At 40.9% G+C, this 15,959-nt stretch overlaps 1 protein-coding gene across 3 annotated transcripts in view; it reads right to left on the bottom strand.

Moving 5' to 3' along the window:
• Positions 1-15,959, bottom strand: part of BCL2 (BCL2, apoptosis regulator) — a 180,812-nt gene that overhangs the window by 79,586 nt on the left and 85,267 nt on the right. Inside the window, exon 2 of one of the 3 annotated variants that reach the window (XM_021099602.1) lies at positions 14,559-15,756. The exons of the other annotated variants lie outside the window; for them this stretch is intronic. Within the exon in view, the coding sequence (XP_020955261.1) occupies positions 15,748-15,756 (9 nt within the window). The 3' untranslated portion in view covers positions 14,559-15,747. Of the gene's footprint in view, positions 1-14,558; positions 15,757-15,959 lie in introns of those variants that run through there. 3 annotated transcript variants of the gene reach the window in all.

The following is a 15,959-nucleotide window of genomic DNA, read 5'->3' as shown; positions in this document are numbered from 1 at the left end:
ATTCCCATGTTATACTTTCCCAGTACGTTTGGTTAATACCTCTTTAGTTCGTAACACTCTCATTGTCAAGGAGTTCCTGCATATTGCTCTTTTGTGAATGAGATACAAAGAAATTGAATGTCTAATGAAAGATCCTGGATTAAAAGATAATATTTTATCTGGGTTTCAGTTCAGTCATATGTCTCAGAAAGAGCTTATCTTGCCCTTCAGCCTTCTGCTTTGCTCAGTCCACTTCTCCCCCACCATTCATTCACTGGTGTCGGGGGGCTGATTTCTTCTATTCATTTCTGCAGGACTCCACTGAGTAAATCAGGTTGCTTTGCGCTTAGCCTGACTTTGAAGACCAGGCCCTCCTGTCACTCCTTGTAACCCACACGCTCCGTCCTCACTCGTGACCAGATTGTTCTCTGACCCAGTTCCCAATCTCCAGCCCTTCTCTTTACTTCTCTCCACCTCACCCAGAACACCAAGTCTTTGGCTCAAAGGCTTCTCTGTGTTCACCATGTCCATGTCATGTTGTGGCCTACTTCCCCCACATCCTTCCAGAGCCTCCAAAGGCTGCCTCTGGACAGCAGCTATCCTGTTTTCCAACCCAGACCTCCCTCTTCTCCTGGTTTTCTTTTCTTTTCTTTCTTTCTTTCGTTTTTTGTTTGTTTGTTTTGTTTTTGTTTTTTAGGGCTGCACCCTCTGCATATGGAAGTTCCCAGATTAGGGGTTAAATTAGAGCTATAGCTGCCGGCCTACACCATAGCCACAGTAACACAGGATCCGAACCACGTCTGCGACCTACGCCACAGCTCATGGCAATGCCGGATCCCTGACCCACTGAGCGAGGCCAGGGATTGAACCCACGTCCTCATGGATACTGGTCGGGTTCATTACCACTGAGCCACAATGGGAACTTCCTTCTCCTGGTTGTCTGAGCCCACAGGAGTCCCTGTGGGTGGCATCCTTTATTTCTGGTTTTAAGCCACCTATATATTTCAAGCGGTCACCTTAATCCTTTGCTAACATTCGCTCTGGCAGATGCTGTAGTTTGGGTACCCACTTGTTGTCTACATTTTATTTTAGGGAGTGCAGCCTGATTTTAGTTCTTTAGACTAAATAGGCACTTGAGCATGACAGATGTTACTGACAGGTATAGCATTTGGCATTACTCTAACTTGGCTGCAATCTCTGACTCTCCCTGGCTAATGACACAACTGCCAGCACAGTAGAACTACATTCTGTGAAGGCCTTTCTACAGAAGTGCCAGAGGGAAGCTCTTAACTCATGAAAATCAGGGGACACACTATCTACAATTGCCTAGTCCCTGCACAGGTTTTATCAGAATGCAACCAGTTTCCAGGGGTGGGGGGAAAGGGTTGTTGGTGGTGGTTAAATGCTATAACAGTAGAAGACTGCATTTCTCGTTGTCCTCTCTTCTTACAGGAAAATTCTAAGTGGGCCCTAAAAATACTGCACTTCACAGTTTTGGAAATTCTGAGTTTCTTCAAAGGAAAGGAGGGCAGGGAACGAAGTTATGATGTTTTCAATGGCCACATGAAGTAGGGTGTCCCATATTAAAGATTAGAAAACCAAGGCTAGAGAGTGAGTCTCATAGTGATAAGCAGCAACAAGCCACAACTGGGGCCCAGGTATCTTAGGTCTGAATTCCAAGCTTTAGCAAATGCAGGTCACCACCTTTACCAGAAGGATGAAAAAGTCTTGAAAGGAATTTCAGGAACAGGGAGTGAAAGAACATATAGAAAATTCGAACTTGCTAAGATCATGTCCCCTAATTCCTATGCTGCTCTTGATTAAGACTAAGTGACCTGAATTCTTTACACAGTGAAAGGCAAAAGCAGGTAAACAGCTTTATGCTGGCTGTCTGTGTTACTTTCCTGCCCCAAACTATAAAGGTTGGTTTCAGATTCTCAAATAAAAATGCAGGTAAAAACAGTAAAACAGGCAAATCTCTTACTCTTGCAGCTGGTCGCAGTGTCCTGGGTGCTTTTCTTGGCAAATATTCAAATGTCACATGCCAGCATCACATGCTCACTACCATTTCAGTCAACAGTATTTGTGTCAAAGTCACCCAAATTGGGTGACTGTTTGATCTTAGTATCACCGACAGGCCCTCATACAACACCCCTCTCTGCTGACAAACTCACAAGAAAGACTTCAGTCTAGGAAACTAGCATTTTCTTAGAAAAGGGAGAGAAAAAAAGCAGTTCTCAGTAAAAGATAAACCACAGAGCTACTGCGTTCAGACAAGTTGTACATATTAAACCACACACACACACACACACACACACACACACACACTCAAACTAATGTCTAGGCTCTGTCTAATCCACAAAGGTGAGTAAATTCAGAAGTGAAGAGTTAAGACCAGAATCCTACTCATAACTTTCCCTGACACTGAGACGATACTGAAGAATGATGGAACTAGAGTCTAGATTACCTCATTCGTTCCCCATGCAACTCCAATAACCTTTAACAATCCAGAGGTTCTTTTCTTGGTGGGACACCAGGGGCCCAGAGTCTTTTGCAGAAAAGGTTGCTCTGAGTTCTCCTGGAGATAGAATCTCTTTCTACCTCCAAGTACAGGGATGCCTTAGGCCCTCAGGGACTCAAGGTCCTAAAATGATGTCAGATAAAACAGTAAAAGGAGGCTGGGAGAAGCCTTTCTGTCAAGTGGAGAGCTTATCCACAGAAAAATTAGGGATGAAAATACCTCAGACTGGCTAATGACCTTCAGGTTGCATCCAAAATGATGTGAGGGGTGGAGTGGGCTTCCTGGTACCATCTCAATGGCAGGCACTAGCTGCAGACGCCAAGCTTCTTTGTGGGAAAGTTGAGAAATCTGGGATACATGGAAGGGAGAGGGGAGGGAGAGAAAAGAAGAAGAAGGAAAGCAAGAAAGACAACCGAAGTAGTGGCAGGATGAGGGTAGAAAGACAGTACAGACTTAGAGGAAGACAGGTGGTGGGAAGGAAAGGGAATGGGGCTGAGCTGCCATCTTGGAGGAGAGGAGGTGCAGCCAACATCCCACTGCAGGAGATGGTCTGTTAGGATCCAACCCGCCCATCTGTTTGCAGACTTCGACCACCACATGAACAGGTATTTTTAAAGCACTGGAAATGTAACCCATGGAATAGGCACTCTCAGTCAGAGCCAATCTTGCCATACATCCATCTGTGTATTTTTCAAGGTTGATTCAAAGGTTTAGAAGTTGTTTGTGGTGTATTTAACCTTTTGAGTTCTGACAAAAACTGTAAAGAAAAAATTAAAGCCAAGAGGGAAATTTCTAGCTGCCATGCTAACTGAATGTTGTTGGGTTTAAAAAAAATGTCATCCTAAAATAAAGGAACACTTTAGGACTTGAGATTCATTTCTATAAATATTTCTTCCCCAGAACCCAACTCCAGTAAACTACCATCTCCATTTAATGAATTCTCTGATATATATTACAGTGATGGTCTTCTTATGGCCCTGTGTTTGTCCTGAAGTTTGGGACTTCAAAGGGACCCTGCCTCCCCATCCTCCCCTGAAATTTAGAGGCTCCTTGGTAGTGACAATGTCATAGCCACATGAAAGGACACACAAAAGGTACTTTTACACTGCTGGTAATATCTATTTGGAAATATCTATCCAAATTCAAAACTCACCACAGCAGTAAGTAGTAGAATCATTCAATAGATGGTGCTAAGGTCAACCAAGAAACACTCTGCAGTTGTGAAAAAGAAAGCATGGAGGAGTTTCAACAACGTGAAGTTCTCTTTTCATTGTGAAGTGAAAAAGACACAAGATGCCGAGAGGGACGTATGATATGGTCTGATTTTTCTAAAGCAATGACAGAATTCACGTACATAGTATCTACCTATCTATCTAAATGTCTGGTATAATTATATGAGTGTGGAATGAAGCACAGAAGGATAACACACAAGACCAATAACATTGGCAGCAAGGGGGAGAGGGATTAGGGTGGAGGGAAGGAAGGGAGTGGGAGGAAAGAAATAAACGAAAATGAAAGAAGATATCAACCATAAAAACCACATGGATGCCACGATCTCACTTATAGGAAATCATGTGTGTGAGCTTAGGCACACATCTATAAACAGCTGATGATGAGGTAGTCTGCAAAACGTCAGTGGTTTTTATTTCAGGGTCTAAGATGTTTTCAAATGAAATTTTTATTTCTTAAATGTATTTTTAAAATATTTAGAACAATATGTATTGTTTATACAGTCAGAAAAAAATCACTGGGGTGGGAGGAATATGAAAAGTTCTATGCAAGGTAATACAGGTCCCCAGAGAGGAAGGAACTAGAGAGAGAAGATTGTAATGTCAAGCTGGGACCAGACCAGGAAGGCTCTCAGTGCTAGAAAAGACAAAAGAACAACTTATAGGATGTGTACCACCTATTAACAATAGGCTATTGTTTTGGTGGTGGATTACAAGTGATGTTTTCGTTACTTTTCGCTTTTCTCTATTTTTAAAATTTTCTGCAAAAAAACCCAAAAAAGAAACCAAAAAACAAAAAAAAAAAAACACATATATCTTGCTTTTGTAATCAGAACAAAAAAATACATTATTTTGAAAATTATGCCATGAAGGTTTTAAGGAGGAGGGAGTAAGGATCAAGGTGATGTTTGGGGATATTATGTCATGGCCCCCAGAGACAGAGATTAAAACCCATTTTTGAAGTAATAGTATCAGTGAGCATTGATAATGGCCCCAAATGAAGAGTAAATGGTGGAAATGGAAAGGAACACAGTGGGCGTCAGATTTTTCTACAGGAAGGGATGAATAAGTGAAACACTGATGCAGAAGAACAGCTAAGTCTCAGGGTCCTTTTGTAAACTTTATACGGATGCCTGCAAAAACACAGGTGATTTCGTCCAAAATTACAGAGACCAACCCACTGTTAATATTGCATCCCTAAATGCAGCCACATCTTGGAAGCCATGTCTGGGAAAGATACAATATCCAAGGGAAAAGACCAAAGTGTGGAAACCATAGAAGATGAAGACAACTTATGTGATAAGAAGATGTGAAAAGCTCTCCTCCACAAAAAAAAAAAAAAAAAAAAAAAAAAAGACACACCTCACTGATAAGCACTGCATCCAGCAAACACTAGGATTTTGTAGATCAAATGACAGTATCCCCAGGTCACTCCTGGCTTTCATCCATTTTATACTGTAGCCACCTGAACAAGTTTCAGATTAGTGTTAAGAGAAATTAATGTTAACGTTTTATTCGGTTGTGGTTTGCCTTTCTCTAAAAGTTGGCACATTCTGAGAACTCTCCTTCCTTAGAAGAATTCAGGAAGAGGATGGGAGGCACCGGGTTTAAGAAGGTGGTAGTAGAAGGCTTCCAGAGAACTTCCTGGCTTCAAGATTCTCCTACTCAAGGGGAGACAGCATGCCAACTCCCACATTTTACGCCTTCTCTCTCTCTCAGATGCTCCAATTGAGGTAGTTTACAAAATAAGCCATGTTTATGTTTTCTGGCATTCCTGAAGCAGATGTAATATGACTGATATAATGTAAATGAAGGCAAACAATTTTAGTAATGCCGATTTATGAATTGCCCCATCTAAACACTATGTAATCATGAAACTAAAATGTTTATCCAATAATCAAAGACAAAGGGAAAGAAACCAAAAGGCATTTTTGCAAGACAAAGCACTGACCAGTACTTCCAATAAAAGGATTTAGGGAGAGTGATCTTGAAATGGCTCATCAGGAAAAGTCTATGTGACTTGGTTTCTGATCACACAAAGGACTGCCCTGCTATTACTCCAAATGGTCAGAGAAAACTGGGGAGGCATTGGGCTGGTTGTCACACAGAAACAGGGTTCTCCAAGACAGTTTCAGGGTAGGCTTGTCAGAAAGTGAGCAACATTCTAGCCTCCTCCAGATGACCCCCTCGCCCCCATCGCTCACCCATGACATTTCTCTACTTGCAGAAACTACCTCTGATGCTAATCAGCATCCTTCCCATTCTCCATGTGGGTGGTGTGTTCCCTTCCTGCCTCCTGAGAGGCTACCCTCTCTGGCTCATTGTGGACCCTCCATCACCCTACATCTCTCACTTCTTCCAAGTCTGGCTCAAAGCCTACTTCTCCCTATCTGACCCCAACAAACTTGGGTCATTCATTCTTTCTGAGTCCTCTCCTGGTTTGTGCACTCAATTCATAAGTAGTTGGCAAGTTCTTGACAGGAAGAGCCCAGTGCATGATTCCCATTGGATCTCCTAAACCCCTAACTATCCTCCCTGTTTTGGCCTCATGCACAGAGAGAAAGACCCCTTTCTTCCCATTCTTTTCTTCCTTCCCTTCTTCCTTCAATGTAGTATTTATCAAACATCTACTTCATTCAAAGAATCAGTTAAGGTTTTTTATGCACTATTTCACATAGTCTCACAAAGCTCCCTAGAGTTCAAGAGCTCCCTAACAATCCAGTTCTGCTCTTCTCCAACTTTCCATGGTCTCATCATGGCGTCACCATCTTCTCATCCCTTTGGTGTCATGTTCGGGTCTTATCTCCTCCTAAACTCTACATGCTAATTCTGTATCTCATATCTGGCTACCTTCTATCTCCCCTAGACACCAAAGCCTCTGCATTACTGGTCTCCCTGCAACCAGGTTATCATTCTGCCACATGAGTTGGTTGCAAAAATCCAAAACTGTGATTCCCATTGTCTACATAATATAACCCGAGTTCCCTAGTTTGACATTAAAGGACATCTCACCTATTAAATCTTATCTTCCAGACACACAAGACCTCTTATACAAGATTCCTTATACATTCCAAGCAATTGTACTCTTACAGGTTTTTGTTTGTGCCATTGCCACTGTATGAAATGGCCTTCATCCACCTCTGTTCTAGAGTAGAAGCCTACCTTTCAAACCCTAGCTCAAATGCCACCTAACTCCCCTAGGTCAAAACTGATTTTTTTTTTTCCTTGAACTTTCTTAGACTGTGTTGTTTACAGCTCTAAGACTGTCTCTAGATCATAAAATCCCAGAGGGAAGAGATAGTATCTGTTTGTCTTTGCATTCCAACACCGTGCCCCCATCACAGAGTACTCCCTAAGCACCATCAGGAGTGAAGCGACCAGCACTGGTAAATGAATTTACTAGCCACCACTGTCTTCCAAGTGTTCCTTGGAATTTGAAGCCAACAAACATTTATGAAGCACCTGCTGTGTACAGAGCATTCTGGCAAGAGCTGCAGAAATGAGCCAGCTAGTGAGCAATAGTATTTATAATGTGTCTTTTTAAAGATCTACCTCACCTACTATGCTAAGCCACTGAACACACCATTACATGAAGACATACCCAGTCTTGGGGATCAACAACCATTCACAGACCTTTCCTCCATCACTGGTTATACTGGAGGTAAGAGCTTATGTTTCAAAAAGCACCCAAGAAAACAAGGCTCAGAATTCTGAAAATTCTTCCAGGACAGAGAGTGGTGTTGACATGGAAAATAAAGGCATTTTTCTCTTAATAATATTAATTCTCAAACCCATAATTTCTTTAACTTCAGTTATAATAAGCATTTAAAGCCAGGAAAGTAGTTGAGAAAATATGAACGTCTGGGAAAACAAAACACTTTATTACCCGTGAGGTCTTATAAGGGATGATAATTTTTTTTTTTTAATTTCAAGACTGGTATTTTGAGAGCATCTGTGCAGAATTTTCTGAAGAGCTCAAGGTGATCTGTGACATAAGGTGACCATATGTCCTGGCTCATCAGGAAGAGTCCCAGGTTACACCCATTGTCCCTGTAAAATTATTCGTAGTGCTTCCCCTTTTGCTCTCATAACTGTCCCTGTTTGAAAGCTAAGATACATGACCACTCAATCTAATTGCCAGATTACAGTGGCCTGCTCATACAAGGCAAGATGGTTTGCTCAAATACACCAGGGAACTGATGGCGAGAAAAGGGGCAGAATCCAGGCTTCCTGACACCAAGCCCAGGCTCTATCACAGGGAACATATTTCCTCTAAATTGTTTACTCATCAATTAATCAAGAAAAGCACTTTGGGAAATGGTAAAGATGTCTAAGCACGGTTTCTGCAAACTAGCACTTACAATTTTGTTGAGGAGACCAAGTACATCACATTCAATCATTAAACAGGGTCAGACAGATTTATAATAGGGGGCCAATTAGGTGATTCAAATGACAATGTCAAAAGCAGTTAGAGAAGGAAAAAACCCTTGATGGGCTGCAGACTTCAGGGGAGATTTCTGAGAGATCATGGAACCTGAATTGGGTCTTAAGAAAAGAAAAGAAAAGAAAAGAAAAGAAAAGAAAAGAAAAGAAAAGAAAAGAAAAGAAAATGAAGAAAGGAGAGGGGAAAATGCATTACTCTTTGGAAAAATTAAAATCAAAAAAGAAAACAAAATTGAGGAGTTCCCGTTGTGGCTAAGCGGTTAACGAATCTGACTTGCATCCATGAGGACGCAGGTTCGATCCCTGGCCTCACTCATGCGGGTTAAGATGTTGCCGTGAGCTGTGGTGTAGATCACAGAAGCAGCTTGGATCTTGCGTTGCTGTGGCTGTGGCGTAGGCCAGCAGCTACAGCTCCAATTCAATCCCTAGCCTGGGAACCTCCATGTAGGTATGGTCCTAAAAAGCAAAAAAAAAAAAAATTGGGACAGAAGAAAAACCATCTAAGTGATTCTGTGGGGATTACTGCTTTCTATTCCCCAAGATTAAAAAACAACACAAAACCAACACAATCTCCCGAAATCTCACAGTAATTTAAGGCAGAACATTTGTCACACTGAGGAGTCTTGCAACCAGACAACAGCTAGCTGCTTGATGACGCTGCTTCTCCTGTGATGTGGTAATAAGAAAAAGGTGGCTACCTTTTGCGATCTGTCTTCAGCTTTTTCCACTCACTGGCCATGTATCTGTGGGCAAGTAGTTTCATCAGACTTAAGCCTAAGTTTCCTAAAATGCTAGTGTTGGATGAAGTGATATCTCAGGAGCTTTTGATCTCTGGCCCTTTAGAGTCGATTCCAGGTTTTGTTTACTATGTTACAGGTTTAGCTCCATAGAGGATGTGAGTGTTAACTTCCAGAAAAATTGCAAACATTGGGCTGATCCTATGGTCCCTTTCCACTACAAAAATGGGAAGTTCTGGAAAAAAAATCACAGTGCAGGGCTAGGAGGGAAAGAAGGAAGGGAGAGAAGTATGGGCTCCAGGAATGAAGATCAAATTAAAGTCAGAGCTTTAACAAAAAGGTGACTTCATGATGACAAGGGAAGTTTCAGACCTGCACAAATACTTCTGGGGATCTGGGGACAGCAGTCTGATTCTAACGCCCATGAAGAGATGTGGCCTTGGTCCTGTGTGAGGTGGGGGGAGGGAGGCAGGATTGAGCGAACTATTTTCCTAAATCTCAAAGCCTTAAAAAGTCACACTATCCATGAAAGGAGACAAAAACCACTGTCCCCTGCCCCCACCCCCGGCTTCAAGATGGAGAGAAGATAACTTTCTTTTTGTTTTGTTTTGTTTTTTGTTTTTTGTCTTTTTAGGGCCACACCCATGGCATACGGAGGTTCCTAGGCTAGGGGTCTAATCAGAGCTACAGCTGCCAGCCTACGCAAGAGCCACAGCAATGCAAGATCCGAGCCACGTCTGTGACCTACACCACAGCTCATGGCAATACCAGATCCTTAACCCACTAAGCAAGGCTAGGGATTGAACCCGAAACCTCACAGTTCCCAGTCAGATTCGTTTCCACTGCGCCACGACAGGAACTCCAAAGAAGATAACTGTTTTAAATGCAGAGCTTGGACACTTCTGAGAAAGGAAAACCCTAAACATGAATCCCATTCAATTGTAGGATCAGAATTTACATTATTGGTGTGTCTGGGTGTGAGACAAGCAGTGAATATAAATACATTTTCAGGACCACTGAAACTCCTTCAATCACCAAAAGAAACAAACATATGACCACTGCATAGGGACAATTTCATAACTCAGGATTCACAAGATTCCCACTGGAAATAAATCTCTGTGAAGATGAACTTGCCAAAACACAAACACACACATACCATATAAAGGAGTTAACTACCATGATGGACAGTCATAAAGAGATTTTTTTTTTTAGACTAAAATCTAAGAGCTGGGAAAATACTGTAATCTGAAATGGACAACAAAATAAGACTTCTTCAAATTATTAAAATGATAAAAGTAAGACTAAAAGCCATAATGAAAGAATAGGAGTAAATAACAAAGAAAAAGAAAAGAGCAGACTTGAAAAAAGGACAAAATAGAACTCCTAAAAATAGCTCAATGGAAAAGTAGAAAATAAAGTGACACAAGTATAGAATGAGTGAACTGGAAAAAAAGATTTTAGGAAATCAACCAAAATATAACATAGGACTTCCAAGTAACAATGGAAAATTGAACACACCGTATCTAATATTGGTCACCCTGAAACCTCACTATGATGAGGCCAGGTGACCATTTAAAAGACATAAACCCACCAGGACTAGGAGAACAGGTGAAGGGGTAGCAGCAATAAGATTTGTGAAGATGGAAAACAGATGGAGCAGTGGTAACAGAACTAGCACAACAAAGAGGTCAGAATCCTAAACCAGGAGTCAGAAAAGTTAGGAACCAACCAGCAGAGACTGCAAAGGTCCAGGAACAGACAGCACTAGTCACCTCTGGAACTGGGGCAGGGCAGAGTGACTGAAATGAGATGAGACGAAAGTTTTTTAAGAACCAGTTATCTCCCTCTGCCCCCAGATCCCCTCCTTAGGTCCACCTCGCTGGGTGGCAGCCTCTGTCCCAACTGGTAAAGCTGAACTCTGGAGACAGGGTTCCTGGACTGGGAGCTGCCACACATCCAACAAAACAGAAAATATGCACATCAAATGCTGACCCCTCCAGCCTGACTCCTCACTTTAGCTCTCTGCACTGGGGCAGGCAGAGCTTCACCCTCCAGAGGAGACTTTGGAAGAGTGTTCCCTGAACACTTAGGTTCTTCATAGACTTCAGGAGTTCCCAACAAATGGCCTTAAGCCATTATTCTATGGAAATGCTCAAAGTCAACAAGCCCCACACATCTTCAGAGCCCACAGTAAATGTCCAATAAACCTATGAGTTCTTCTAATAAACGTATTAGCTCTTCCAATGAACTTATTAGTTCCTCATTCTTAAATATGACCAGTCAAGGATTACCAGATATGCAAGGAAAGCCTCTACCTGAAACAAAAGAGTTCAAAACAGACAAACACAAAAAGGCAACACTGAGGAAATAGAAGCCATGAAGGGAGAAGAAAATTTCAAGATAATTTTTTTTCCAGAAAGCTAAGAGACTGTCACATGAAAACAGAACAGAATGCTTAAAAAAAAAAAAAGACTATTTATAGATGAAAAGAGGAAATTTAAAACAATAACAGAAATGAAAACCCAATAGACAGGTTGGAAATTGAAGTTAAAGAAACTGCCCCCAAAGAGAGCAAAAGATAAAGGGATGGAAAATAGAAGAAGAAATTAGAGGACTAGCCTAGAAAGTACAACACCCACAGTTCTGGAAAGAAAGATGAGTTAACGGAGAGAAGTGAATTTGACAGATTGAAAGAACACACTGATTAATCAGTACAACAGATGAAAACGGACTAGGAAAATTGTGAAATTTAGAATACTGGGGAAAAGAAAAGATTCTACAAGGTCCAAGGAGAAATGTTTTAAAAAGGTCAGGTACAAAGCATCAAAAATCAGTATGGCTTTAGCTTTCTAACAGCAACACTGGGAGGTAGCATACACTACAGCAATGTCTTCACACTGAAGAAAATTTAGTTTTGCCCTAGAATTCCTTGTGCAAGACAGATAAGCCTTCCAGTGAGAAGATGAAACAAAAAACCTCCTAGACATTCAAAGTATGAATCTCTCTTTCTTGCATCCACTTTTGAAAAGCTGCTTGCAGATTGGGAGCCACAAAAAAAAAAAAAAAAAGGGTGAGTGGAACTTGATGTGACCTAACAGGATGAAAGCAGAGGGTTTAGGTGGAGAAGGGAACTGCCTGGATCAGTGAATCAGGAGAGAGTCAGAGTGAGGCCTCCACCAGCGCACGGGGCTTTAATTCTGAAAGCGTGTCAGAGAGTTTGCTCTCTAAAACAGTGGAGTAAATCAAGAGAGGGGAAAGTTCTAGAATAACAAGGAAGGAAAGGCCAAGGAAAGGCCAAGGAAAGTTCTAGAATAACAAGGAAGAGCAAGTCCAGCATGACAACTGTGCAACAGGCCTGAAGAAAATTCCAGATAAAAGGAAAATGGAAGTCTCCAGGAAGAATGTTGCCAAGAAAAGGAGAACTAAGAGATTTCTTTTCCTCTCTTTTTTTTGACCATGCCCACAGCATGTGAAAGTTCCCAGGCCAGGGATGGAATTCATACCACAGCAGCAACCTGAGCCATTGCAGTGACAATGTTATATCCTTAAGCCACTGTGCCACAAGAGAACCTCCTCACAAATTTCTGAGTGATCAGCCTTGTGGAAAACTGTACTGTGAGACTAGGAAAAATAATAGGTGGGGGGAGAGGGAAGGGTGGACTGGGGGTTTGGGATGGAAATGTTCTAAAATTAGGTTGTGATGATGGTTGTATAACTATAAATATAATAAAAATTTATTGAAAAGAAAAAACCCAAATAAGTCAGTTAAAAAAATAATAGAGGGAACATCTTTCCCCACAAGGATGAAGAACACTAAGGAAATGGAAAAAGCAAGACAGATATTAACTTCATAAAAACAAAAAATTTGACTGTTAATGCTATTTTCATGGGCCAAAGAGCAAAAACACTAACAACTGATAAAACCTAATATTGCAATATAATTATGTTAAGAGAAAGGGGTTGGGAAAGCAGTGGATATGTAAGAGAGCTAAATTTGCATTTATATAATCAGAAGTTAAGACCTCATGAGTAAAGTTGATAAAGCAAAAGATCACAGCATACCACATCATTTAGAAATGACAGAAGAAAGAGCTAAAATAGAGAAAGTGATGTTCTTGGGGAAGTGTGGCGAGGGGGGGGCAGGCGAAGCAGGTGAGGTAGAATTTGTTCCCACAGAAATTAAGGAACCAGCACGTAAGTACATATGTAGGAGGATGTTTTCAATGTTTGTACAAACATAAAACTGAAAATAACCTAAAGGTTCACCAATAGTGGAAAGGCTGAATAAATTGTAGTACTGCCATATCACAGGATTTGGTTAGCTATTTTTTTTAATTAAATTTTATCTACTTATCTGGAAGAGATCCTTAATGTACTATTAAGAGAGAAAGTCAGGTTATAAAGTAATGCACAAGGTATGATTGAATGTTTTGCAAACAACAAAACACTGTTCTTTCTTTCTCTCTTTCTTTCTTTGTCTGTCCTCAAAAAAACTGTAAGTTCCTGGGCCAGGGATCAAACCCATGCCACAGCAGCAACCCAAGCTGCTTCACTGACAATGTTGGATCCCCAACCTACAGCACCACAAGAGAATTCCAAAACTCTGTTATTTAATCTATAAAAAAATGTGCTTACTTTTATACCAGCTTGGAAAAACATATGGAAGGATGCCTACTAGATGTTCACCTTGCTCACCTTAGAAGAACAAGAATAGAAATGGTAGGAGGAAATTAAGAAAAAAATAGACCACAGAAAAATAAAGATGTAGGAAATACAGGTTAAGAGACTTGAAAAAGAGAAAAATAAGATCTAATAACAAACAACAGAAGACGGAAAAAATAGACAAAACTGTGGGAGACAATATTCTGGGATTATGACAGAATTTTTCAGAATTAATGAATACTAGGAATTCTTAGATTCAAGAGAATCCCAAAAAGGACTGTGGTGAAACTGCAGATCATCAAAGACAGGAACAAAAAGAAAAACAAACAAAAATCTTTAAGGCAATCAGAAGAAGAAAAAAAAAAAAAACCCAAACCTCTAAACAAAAACAGATTGTCACTGACTGAACCTCATCAATAAAGATCTTGGAAGGCAATGAATCAATATTTTCAAATGCTGAGGGAAAATATCTATGTAGAATTCTATACCTAGAAAATTATTATTCAAGACTAAAGCTGAATTAAAGATATTTTCAGATAGAGTGAGATAGTTTCAACTCCCTAAATCCTTGACGAAAGAACTACTTAAGGATGTACTTCAGTATGAAGGAATTTGACCTGAGAAAGGGGGGGACAAACTTTGAGAAACAATATCAATAATATGTATCAAGGGCTTACTATGTACTTGACTGCATGCCAGGCACCATTCTAAGTAATTTACAATTAAACTGCCTTCAAATCAAGGCAGTCTCATTCTGGATTTCATACTCTTACCAATAAAATGGCATCTCTCTCTCTCTTTTTTTTTTTTTTGTCTTTTCTAGGGCCGCACCCACAGCATGTGGAGGTTCCCAGGCTAGGGGTCTAATCAGAGCTGTAGCTACTGGCCTACTCCAGAGCCACAGCAACGCCAGATCTGAGCCATGCCTGTGACCTACACCACAGCTCACGGCAATGCCGGATCCTTAACCCACTGAGCAAGGGCAGGGATCGAACCCACAACCTCATGGTTCCTAGTTGGATTTGTTAATCACTGAGCCATGACAGGAACTCCAAAATGGCATCTCTTTAGATGCCTCAAAAATTTTAAAAAGTAGGTTTGTAAAAACAATTTTACATGGACGAAACAACTAGAAACAAATGATAGATGAAAATAAAACAGCTGATGGTGTCATATTAGAATAGAGAGAGAGAAAAGCTGGGTTAAAATTTTCTAAGGAATCTATATTACATTGTTTGGGAAGCAAATAGAGATACAGACGATGCTTTAATTTTAGAGTTTGTGAACTCAAATATAATTTTTAAGATTTAAGGGTAACAGCTGAGATACAGAACAAACTGTATACATTACAAATCAAGAGGAAAATAGTAATCATTGTTTTAACAGTATGACTACATTTTTGTGCTTGGGAGGCAAGATGAAGGAGAAACCTCAACAGGAAAAAGATGGGAGAGAGTCTGGAGCCCCTGTTAAGAGGCAAGGATGTCTCTGCTCAACCCATCACAGAATGAGAGGAGGGTCTCAATACATCATTCCATTTGATTATCCCCTGGCTACTTGAGCTTCTTGAAATTCTTCCGAATGACATCATACAACACAGCTTAGTGGGTCCCCACAACCACTGGTAGGGTCCTGGTGCTCTGCTTCACTATGGAAGCCTTCTAGCTTGGTGTGAAGGTTGTTCATCTGTTCAAAGATCTTCTTCAATACTTTTCCCATCTTCAGCCTGAGGTATGTGCAGCTGCAACCAGGTGGTGACCATGGTGACTGCTCAGCTTCAGGCACTATAGGAGGACTCCAGTCCACTCCTTGACATCCACTGGGCCACCCGGAGGACCTTTGCTTTCATCTTTCCTTTTTGTCTTTTCATCCATATCCTCCTTATCCTGCTGTTTCTTGCATGTTTCCTGTTTCTTCTGGACTGGATAGGCTCCAGAATGTCCAATGGGGCCTTCAGATAACTCAGGCTGGCTTCTTGAGAGCTGTTTCTTTCCAAAGTGCATCCATAAATCTTCTTCAGGAAATAGCTCCTGAGCAGGTTCTATCTTTGCAGAGGTTTTCTTGAAACATAGCCATCTGTGCTTGGGCCCTGAGCATGGCCATGGCTGGGGGTCTACTGCCACATGAGGACCAAGGACTGGGCACAGGGAAGAGGATGCAAAATCAACAAGGAAATTCAAGTAATCTAACAGAAGGCAGGACAGGAAGAAAAAAAATAAGTATACAAGAAGCATGGCAGCAGAAAACATTTGGATTCCTAGTGAATTCCAAATACATGACTTAATAAATGTAAACGGCTTAAACTAATTCATTAAAAGGAAAAAAATCTTCAGATTGAATTTTGTAAAATGCCGGCTGTTTTAAGAGAGAAGCCTAAAATATAATGTT

This window comes from Sus scrofa, chromosome 1 (assembly GCF_000003025.6).
Source record: "Sus scrofa isolate TJ Tabasco breed Duroc chromosome 1, Sscrofa11.1, whole genome shotgun sequence".
Taxonomy (NCBI): Eukaryota; Metazoa; Chordata; class Mammalia; order Artiodactyla; family Suidae; genus Sus; species Sus scrofa.
Note: the sequence above shows the minus strand (reverse complement) of the source record. Positions and strands in the feature narration are given on the sequence as shown.